The sequence below is a fragment of the Siniperca chuatsi genome, linkage group LG13, assembly GCF_020085105.1.
Source record: "Siniperca chuatsi isolate FFG_IHB_CAS linkage group LG13, ASM2008510v1, whole genome shotgun sequence".
In the NCBI taxonomy this organism is placed as follows: Eukaryota; Metazoa; Chordata; class Actinopteri; order Centrarchiformes; family Sinipercidae; genus Siniperca; species Siniperca chuatsi.
The window spans coordinates 20112439-20122361 of record NC_058054.1 but is presented as its reverse complement, the minus strand read 5'-3'; the positions used below and the strand labels follow the sequence as shown (position 1 = coordinate 20122361).

General features: G+C 41.8%; 2 protein-coding genes across 5 annotated transcripts in view; both read right to left on the bottom strand.

The window, feature by feature from the left end:
- LOC122886592 (phosphatidylinositol 4,5-bisphosphate 3-kinase catalytic subunit alpha isoform) overlaps positions 1-3036 on the bottom strand; it is a 13662-nt gene extending 10626 nt beyond the window's left edge. Inside the window, exons 1-5 of the mRNA XM_044218971.1 lie at positions 2686-3036; positions 1345-1760; positions 855-1064; positions 505-755; positions 1-132 (exon numbers count right to left, since the gene is read on the bottom strand). The exon at positions 1-132 is cut by the window's left edge and continues 114 nt beyond it. Of these exons, the coding sequence (XP_044074906.1) occupies positions 1-132; positions 505-755; positions 855-1064; positions 1345-1696 (945 nt within the window). The 5' untranslated portion in view covers positions 1697-1760; positions 2686-3036. The remainder of the gene's footprint in view (positions 133-504; positions 756-854; positions 1065-1344; positions 1761-2685) is intronic.
- A 315-nt stretch (positions 3037-3351) lies between these two features.
- kcnmb2 (potassium large conductance calcium-activated channel, subfamily M, beta member 2) lies at positions 3352-9689 on the bottom strand. 4 transcript variants are annotated; one of them, XM_044218979.1, is made up of 7 exons: positions 9422-9687; positions 8847-8874; positions 6359-6461; positions 5847-5969; positions 5569-5739; positions 5144-5339; positions 3352-4858 (listed from the first exon to the last, which is right to left on the bottom strand). In XM_044218979.1, the coding sequence occupies exons 4-7, from the start codon at positions 5903-5905 to the stop codon at positions 4574-4576; spliced, it is 711 nt and encodes a 236-aa protein (XP_044074914.1). In that variant the 5' UTR covers positions 5906-5969; positions 6359-6461; positions 8847-8874; positions 9422-9687; the 3' UTR covers positions 3352-4573. The 4 variants fall into 4 exon arrangements, with proteins under 4 accessions (XP_044074914.1, XP_044074912.1, XP_044074911.1 ...); XM_044218977.1 differs by having other exon boundaries at positions 6084-8874; positions 9422-9689; XM_044218976.1 differs by having other exon boundaries at positions 5847-6461.
- Positions 9690-9923: the final 234 nt, after the last annotated feature.

Sequence of the window (9923 nt, the reverse complement as noted above, 5' to 3'; positions counted from 1 at the left end):
CGTTGCTGTGGATATTCGCCTTGCATAAGACGGCATGGTGAAGTTGTCCATGGGCAGCTGGGAATACAGGCTGTCTTTTGCCATTAGCATCAAGTTGGGCATCCGTCCCAGCATGATACAGCTGCGCACGTACTGTTGAGGACAGACAAAGTGACATTTTGAAGTAGCCCTGATTGTGACATTTTGAATATATTCATGCCGTTTGACATTTTGAAGCCATTCATACAATTTCTAGGTTTATCAACATGTAAATGATTGGATTTTACAACTACAATACAACTCAGCAACAAATTAAACATTCAGTACCTTGTACTTATATAGTGTGATGTATACTGTCTATTGAGTCAGCACATTTTACAGGCCGTGCATTTTCTCAGAAATTTCATTTCATGTCATGAATGCCGAGTACATTTGTGTTGGATGATAATTTGATGTGAAGTGGAACTCTTCCCCTCAAAGCACAATAGCATCAGATGCAGTTAGCCTAAGATTAAATTAGATTACCTTGTACTGACTCAGAGGGTATTTCTCCAGTAAGTACTCATCACAGCCGCAGACTTTGAGGATGTACTTTCCCTGATACTCCTGCACACACATCTTTAACTGCTCCTGGGAGAGCAGCATGCTACGCGTCTTCTTACGGATGGCTTCGGCAATCACCTGCTCTGGCACATAGTCATGGTTGATCTTCAGGGTATACTTCTGCTTGTCATTGCTGGGTGACACAATAACCCATATGACCACAATGATTTGACCTGAGGGAAAGAAAATAAAAGATCAAATTGAAGAAATATGCTATCATTTTTTATACACAGAGACACTGAACATTTGCTGCACAGAGTAAAATGGCTTACCTTTATCTAGCTTGTTATAGATGTGCCTGGGAAGTTCTGCAGAGGATTCTACATTGGGAGGATATACGTACAAAGCTCTACTGTGGGGTCCATTACTGTCTCTGAGGTCCACAGCCTCTTTGCAAACATTTAAAATGTTCCTTCTGAAGTCCTGCACTTCTGGGTCTTTCACCAAATCAAACTCACATATAGGCATTCCAATAGCAAAACCTAAAAGGAAAAAAATGTGCTCAATAAAAATGAGTGGTATGTCCTTTAACTTCAAAATATTGTATTTAGATGTTTTGCATTTTTCAATGATGTGAAATGTGAGCCATGGCATAATACAGTGCAACACAACACAAAATATGTGACCAGTTAAAGCCAACAGTATTATATTAATCCTCCTCATTGTGGGTAATGACATTGCCAAGGCCAACGGTTGTTACAGTACATTACTGTAATGTACAGTAGGTTGTTTTGTAACTGCATAATAATTCAAGAACCATACCTATCTCTCTGTTGAGAATTTTCTCTTCTCTGTTGCCTACTGGCTCAATGACTTTAAGGAAGGCCTGGAAGAGCCTGAGATCGCACAACCTCCTGGTCTCATCATAAAACTCCTCCCGCTCTGCCTCCTGTGTAACACTGACAAAGATGTAGGAGCTCTCCTCCTGCAGCAGATGGTAAAGAGGGTACTTCCTGGCCTCTTTGAAAAGCTCATGCTTGACTGTGATCAGTGTGGCCTCCCGGAGGCACTCCAACGTGAGAATCATGCCATTTGGCAGAAGGCAGTCCACTAGGATGCTGGGGGGCATCAAGTGCATCCCCCATAGTTCTCCTGAGGACGGCCTGGGAGGCATGGTTGTGCCAGCAAATCCGCTCTTTTCAGAGCCTGGTAATTATCAGATGAGCAATGTCAACCAACTGTAAGAAAAAAGGAAACAGGATTATATAAGAAACCACTGACCTGTGCACAACAATGCAAAACGCTTGTGGTGAATATTTGGCTTAAGTGATAGTAGAGCTGCATAGTGACAGCACATAAACGTGCTAAATACACACTCTTGGAGGTAACTGGGTTTCCAAAAATGTTATACAAATTCAGGAATTATACAACAGGGGAATACCTATAGGACCACTGTATACTACTTTAGTGTTTTTGAGCTCACCATAGTGCACATATCCATTATGTAAAGTGATTTTCGTTCAGTTTGACAGACGAGCGGTAGCAACACATTTTTGGCAACTTAGCTGGCTAACTTTAACGATGTAACTTGCAGTAATAAAAGATGTCACTACGTTTTTTAATTATTATAACGTTATCAATTAACATAATGATAACATAACTTGTCATCGCATCAGAGACATAAAAATATTTCGCTTTAGTAAGTTGGTGTTAAAATAACTCATGCTAACTAAAAGAGGGCAGCAATGAACCGATTAATGTGATGTCGAATGAAAGGACTTCAAAAATCATGTAAACAAACTTGTTAGTCAACAAAACATTACCAACACATTAGTCAGGTGTGGCTAACACTGCTAAGGTTTCGCTTTTAGCCTGGGCTTGACAGTCACTTCGACTAGTTTGTGTTGTGCAGCAGCTTGGTGGGTTAACGTTAGGTGTTGTTTCTTAGCTAGCTAGCTAACCATGCTAGCCAAGTTCACTAAGCATATCATGGTCATTTACGATATTAAAACCTCGACTGATACATAAGCTATTGTTAGTCTGACGTTACTATAATAAAAGGTGTGACCCGACAGTTTGTCATGTGAGTAACTGGGTCGCTGTTTTGGTTAACAGTAAAAACGAACACATAGCAAAACACGAAAAAAACAAATATAAAGCTACCTGTGTCAGATAGCTAGCGCCAACCGGTTAGCCGCGAAGCAAGTCAGCCAGCACAATCATTAGCAGCGGCTAGCTGAGTAGATCCCATTCGTGCCCGCTCGGGAAGTCTCAAGCAGCGGTGCTAGGTCTAACGTTAGTCCATCCAAACAATGATACTGGGGGGGTCGGGACAGACCCGCTGTAGTGGAGAAAAGACGCCCCTAGCTTCCAGCGATGTTGTCAATATGCTGTAGTGGAATAAGTCTGTAATACTTCATGATGTTCCTCATCGTGCTGTCCCGAAAATAAACTGCACAGTTTGGTAGCACACTAGCTCCACACCGCTAGCCTGCTCGAGGGCTGCTAGCAGGCTCATCATCATGGACCGCCCTCCCACACAGGGTGAGTTAGATGGTGGAGAAAGCAGTTTGTCATGAGATCAGACTGGGGAGCTCAAGAGAAACCACTTGTTCACTGTTTCTTTCGATATTAAACGCCACTAACGAGCACATGAGGAAAAACAGTGCCAACATTGTTGTTCTGTTGCTACAGCCAGTCATATGCAGAGCCCAAAGCAAACTCTTTCACCAGCCTGTGCGTGGATGGAGCCCCCAGAGAAACCGTGGAATGAGAAAAAGTATTACTGATAGATGTATGATTCATTAATTCCATTGGATATTATGTTTTATTACTGCCACCTTGGACATTATGTTTCCCTGCTTATTATGAGTATTGGCAAATAAACAAGTCATTAGCAACATAATACATTTTAATGCCCGTTGCATAGTGCCAATCAGCAGTATGTGTGTTTTAATGCAGGTCTGGAAAACATTCTAAACCCGTTTCTAGCTTCAGAATAAGCAAACTAGTTTAAGAAGATTGCGAAACCCTGGCAGAGATATGTGCTCTCTGTATGCTTTGTAGTGTACAAATATCCTAGGGAGATGATTCATTTATCATTTGAATATCATTTGTTTTAGCTGTAGAGCCACAGTGTGTGATCACAAAGAACCACGTGGCTTAGTACAGTGCCACTGCAAAATCACCACAATTGTAGCATTAAATTGTTGTTTTAATCCATGAGATAACGTGTGAGGTGGATGCATTAGTTGTTGTGTTGACGTGTAAACTTGTGACCCTGAAATATGGAATAATGTTGAAAATGTGAGAAAGAAGAATGTGCAAAATATTTTAACATACTAGGCCTTTATATGTTCATTGTGGTTTGGTGAGCTAAATTTCCAGACTAGCTTTTCCAACATCATGACAGACAGTCAGGTTATGTATACCTTATGTTCATTCATGAAAGACATTTCATTATGAGAGACCTACACATTGTTTGGTCGCTGAGATAGTGGATATCAAATAAGAACATGTTATTGTTTCTGAAAACAATCACATATGATTATCAAAATATAGGAAAGTTTGAGAAAGTTCTCAAAATTGTGACATTCCTCAACACTAACAACCACATAGAGGACATTTTTGGACAGACAGCAGTGTTTTCCCCGTCGATTTAAATATAGGTTGGTGTTGTCATGTATATCATATGTGACATAGCAAGCACAAGTTCATAATATACCATATTTAAGGTTACGTGCTTAAGTGTGATAAGTACCCATAAAACATTTTACAATGTTTGTCACCATGCAAAATTCAGTTAGTTTTCTCTGTATAACAGCCAGTTACATGTCAGTCAGTTTTCGCCTTGGAACATTCACTTCACTTTTATAAACAGTCACATCCTCGATCCGGAGTGAAAATCAGCTGATCCAAATGTCTCAGCCGTGGAGGAAAGTTTGCAAGAGGTCACAGCAAGGTCGTTTGGTTAAAACAATCAAACCTTTCATGTCATATGTCCATCACCAAACCAACTTGTGCTTGGCTTTCACAGCTGCTGCACGTCATTTCACCTCTTGATCTTCCCTATCTCTTCACACAGCCTGGAGAGGTACTGTGTGAGCTTCACCATCACGATGATGAGGGCTCCTCCCGTGAGCATGCAGGAGGGCCAGAGCAGCGAGTGGAAGACGGCGCTGTGGTCATACAGCCGGGTCAGGAGAACCGTCTCCTGCTGCTCACTGGGGTCGTAGTAACAGGGGACCTGCTGGTTCACCTTCAGGCGCTCGGAGATGTTCATAATCATGACATGCATGGCCATGCTGTCCTTCTGGCACCTGGGTACATAGAAACACTGCAAGGACAGGATTGAAGGACACTGAGGTTATCTAGAGGGCAATCAGTCAATCATACTTTTTGTGTTGGTGCAGGGGCTACATTCCTTTTATTTCACACTATTGAACACATCACCCTTCATGTATCATCTTTGAGCTTGACCAGGAAAAATCCTATCGAGTAACATTTTCTGAATTGGGAGCAGCAGAGTAAGTCTATAATCCGGCCAACGTCTGACAGCCGTTGTCAACATATGAAACGGTTCAGTAATTCTCAGTATTTTCCCTCCTGGCACTGTACTCACTTCAGAGCTGGTGTCCTGGGTCTCTTCATTGTGAGATAAACGGCTGACACGGCCCGTGTTATTGACGCTCACGTAGACCTGCAGACAGGGGTATTTGGAGACTCTCCAGCAGTCTGACCCACAGTTGTAGGAACAGTTCATGTCTGCTGTGACCGTGGAGTTGAGTACAACACACACACCCTCCTCTGTCCACACACTGTGTTGACATTTAAATGAAGAGCCAGTTTAATACAAAACAAAGCAGAAAACATTTTGGGGATCTCATGGTATGAAATCAACTCGGCTAGGGGTATAATTTCATTTTACAATTTTCAGGTTGAGAGAGCACTGAAGCAGTTTGTCAACAAGCACATCTGATGAATACAACATATTTCTGACAGAAATATCCGTTAACTCTTTTATAGGGTGTAACAACAGGCCTGTACCTGTCTGCATAGGAGCGTAATGTAGTGATCCCCAGGACAAAGTACATCATGACTGAAGAGAGGATCATTCCAAGTCCCAGGAGAATGGCCCGATCTTCACCGGGCTTTAGAGCTGTCACTGTCTTCTTCTTGTCCAGTAAATCTACCTCGCGAAATTTCTGGTAGATTGACCTGATGATGGAAAATGAGGAGTCATTATTATATTTTTTTAAAGCTACAGTGCAAATATCGTGCATTTTAAGTGAATTAGTAAGCCTGAATTGGTATGAACCTGTTACCTCCTTTCATTTCCTCTGCCCGATCCTGCTGTATTTTTGGCCCCTGCCACAAAGAACATTTTTCCTGATGATCGACGTCCACCTTTGTTTGCTGAAGTGGAACGGAAAGATTGCCGAAAAGACCTGCGAATTATAGGCAGTTTTCTGTTTAGCTGTCCTGAAGCAAAAGAGTACATTTTTTGAACTTTCACTACCTGGATCTGACCTGAATTTGTAAGACAACAAATCATACTTTACCTTTGGTGCATATTTGCTGTCAAACGTTTGTAAATATGTCCGGCTTTATAGAAAATAAATAAGTATAAGTATATGCCTTTCCCAATAACCCTGCAAACAGCAGTTCCTGATTATCAGAGTATTATGCAGGGCTGGGACAGGAAGCACCCCTGATAATAGTGGACTCCACCAGGTAAACATCTCATTTTGAACACAAAGAACAAAGAGTAAACAAGATGACAGATAGCCACAGATGAAAGGTGTTAATGCTGATGAGGCGCTCATGAAAAACCTACCTGCTGTATCCTGAACACTTCTGCTGTCAACACAAAGTCATTGGGTCCTCTCTTGGCACAACAACAACACCTTGCATGTGCCTCCTTTCGCTCTCTGAAAGTCCTACCATTTGCAGAAAACGCAGCATTCAATGCTACACATGCAGCTTTGGGTCCCATAAATAACATTAGCCTTGATTCAGATGCAAATGAATGGGAAAGGGAGACATTATGAATAGTTTGTTCTGGGTCAGCCGAGGGTTAGCGTTAAGGTGAGGGTCGATGCAAACCCACTCTTGAGATTGCCAGGCATTTATTCAAAAACACAATTTAGAACGTATTTACACGGCCACGTTATTAGTTATGTGTGGTCATTTGCTCAAATAAAACAGTGATGTCACTGCCTTGTGCTCCACCGTGGGTCAAAATTGAATAAGAAATACCAATTAATCACGTAGGAATCAACAATCAAATCATATTGTTTATTTACTCCCCTTCAGATGCAGAGCAATCAGTACAGAATGGACCAGATTTTATATTGTTGGACTTTCTGTAGCAATCATCCAGTCGTCTGACATGTAAGCACAATAAGCAGGCTGTTTTCATTCCATGGGGGATAACAACCTTGCCAGAGTGCTAGGAGCAGAATAGTTACAAAACCAGCCAATAAGTTCCTCTTATATGAGTAATTTCCTCATCATATTACATTCCCAGCTGCTTAGGGGAAATGTTGCAGAGACAACCCCAGTGTGACAAAAGAAATCTGAAGGAAACCAAAAATGTTATCTAGGTTTATGCTTTCCTCGAAACATTCCACACGATTTTGCATGCACACCCACAACAAAGAGTCACACTTACATGAATTTTAAGTTCTGTCTTACAACTTTTCTCCTCCATAAAAGCACGCTGACCATTGCCCCTCGAGTGCCTCAAGTTCCACATATAACTCTATTGATTTCAGCTAAGCATAGACACACACACACTTTCAGAAACTGTTACTCCTTGTGCCAACTTTACAGTCAGGCTCAAGCTTTTAAAGGGCTTTGATAGCAGTAAATTTGTTGGGAGCTGTGCCTCATGCTCCATGTAGGCTGGACTTTACGGTGACAGGTGACTTCCTCCCTAATAACGTATATGGAATGGACAGTGACGCTGCGAGATAGGCAGTCTCACGGTGTTGAGCCTGACCTTGCAGGGCCTTCCAAGTTAGTTTCAAATGAAGGAAATTCATTTAAAAGCTTTAAACAAAATGTTCAAAATGTACAATACATATTTTTCACATTCCAGATTGGCCTTAGCAAAGCGTTTTTTGCTATTTTCGCAAACAATAACATTTTCTCAATGATCAAAATTGACAGTGGTGGAAATTGTGTCCATTAGAAGCATAAAAAAACATGTTTTCATGAGACCCCTGAAAATCTGACATTACTGAAGTGAAATGGCTGAAACTGAATCAGAAATAGCATCAAGGTCAGAAATACTTTATTGATCCCCGAGGGGAAACTCTTTTGTTACACTGGTTCTGAATGACAGTCACCAACTTGAAAGATTGATTTTGGATATATATATATTCTTCATATCACTGCCTATTCAATGCCTCTGAGTCTGCAGTGCCAACACATGAAGCACTGGAGGGAGACAGTCTTTGTGTGTCTGAGGGGGTGCTCCATGGCTGGCACTGGTGTGAAACTGCTTACCCCAGCAGGAACGTATTGTTCAGATTTTCCTATTATCAGTTTAATGAACTATATATCCTGAGCCAGAGGCAGATGGGATCAGCCGACCTCACTGTATATTCTTTATGGGTGTGTCCTTGTTTCATATTGCTTCCAGCTTCCTCTCTCACATCATGTGAGACTGAAAACGTGACTGAATGAGTGATAAACCAAATTGGCATGTGGTAGAGTTGTTATCTTACACGTGGAAAGAGATGCAAAACAACCAAAAAGAGCTGCAAAATGACTACATAGAGACGCACAATTACCACAAAACAACTACAGAGAGACGCAAAACGACCACAAAGAGACAAAAAGAGACACAGAACGCCCATGTCTTTTGTAGTCATTTTGTGTCTCTTTGCGTCTCTTTCAGTCTGGGTGTCTTGCTCCTATGTAGAAGGGGTGGGGGGCCTTTTACATGTCTGTGCCCATAATCCGTCCAAGATCTTATATGACTATTTGTAACTTCCTTAGGATTTATTGAGCTCACATTGCATGTACATCATAAAAGTGAAACACACAGAGACTAGGTTTGAAGGCTCAGCTTTGATCCTGCAAATGTTGTTTTAGTAGGTGTTCCCCCTTGCGTGCTTAACTGCACTGAATTCAAAGCCTGGCCTGCTATCAACATGCTCTTTGATGAAGAATGTCTCAGGATGTATTTTTTGCCTTGTCCTTCCAGTGATTATTGCTCCCCTGTCAGGTGTCCTGTAGTGTTTGGTACCTTTAAAAAGTCACATGCTCCACTGCACAGCACCCCACAGAGGTATAACAGAGCAGTAAACACTTACCTGAGGTGCACACACTGGCAACTGGACACTGTGAACAGTGAAAGGCATTATAAACTGCATGTCTCAAGCATATTGTCCATGCAGTTCATATTATTGTACACAATGTCAAAACCCAGTCACCCATTCATAATTGAATGTATTTTGCAGTTGTTTACGTCTTATTGTTCCTCAAACACAGAAGTGAAAAACAGCAATGGTATGATTATTATCCAGTTAAGATTCATCAAGGCACTGTATGCAGTGAAATCTCCAAAGCCATCTTATACTGCAGATCAATCTAAAAAGCCCACAAGCCCTCACGCTGAGCCCTTATGAATCAATTTCACATGTATGAGATTAGAACTCCTTTGTATTCCCAGCTATGTGCTGTGTGCTGACCCTCCTATTGTGAGCTGGATCATTTTTTAGCACATGGTCTGTGCTATCTGTGTTCACAGTCAGTGTTTCTCTGTGGTGCCTTTAATAATCTCTTGTCTTTTCACATCCAAATTACAATAAGCCCCAGCTTTTGTGCGTGACTAGTGTGTGCTAAATTGAAATAGCAGTGGTAATATGTACAATCTGTGAGGTCCTACCTCTTGTCGCTGTGTTGTTATGATAATCCAGACTTTTGGCTACAACTGTCAGCAGTGGCTCTCCAACATGGTCTGGGCTCCCGGGGACAGCAGCTGGCTACCTCTTATTTAAACTCCACACACACCAAGCAAACAGAATGCCTGCCATACTTGTGTTAGTAATCTGAGTTCCCTGTACAATGCCAACATGCTTAAAATGAGTTGGTCCAGCACAATGAATCTCCACTGTACCTCCAAATAACTGACTCTGACTGGCTCGACTGTGGGCCTGTCGCTATGTTTGTTGCAGGCACTGCTGCACATCCACAGAGGAATTCAGGAGCAGTTATTTCAAACACCTCTGCCTTTCATGTCAGAAATGTACATTATGTATGGGCAACTTGGAGGCCACCACTTCAAACACTGTGACTAGAAAACTTTGCCATCTCTTGCCACAAGGTGTCTCTGCAACCTCAGAAACTGGAGAAAGATAAATTGGGGTGGGAGGGTTCCTCTTTGACTG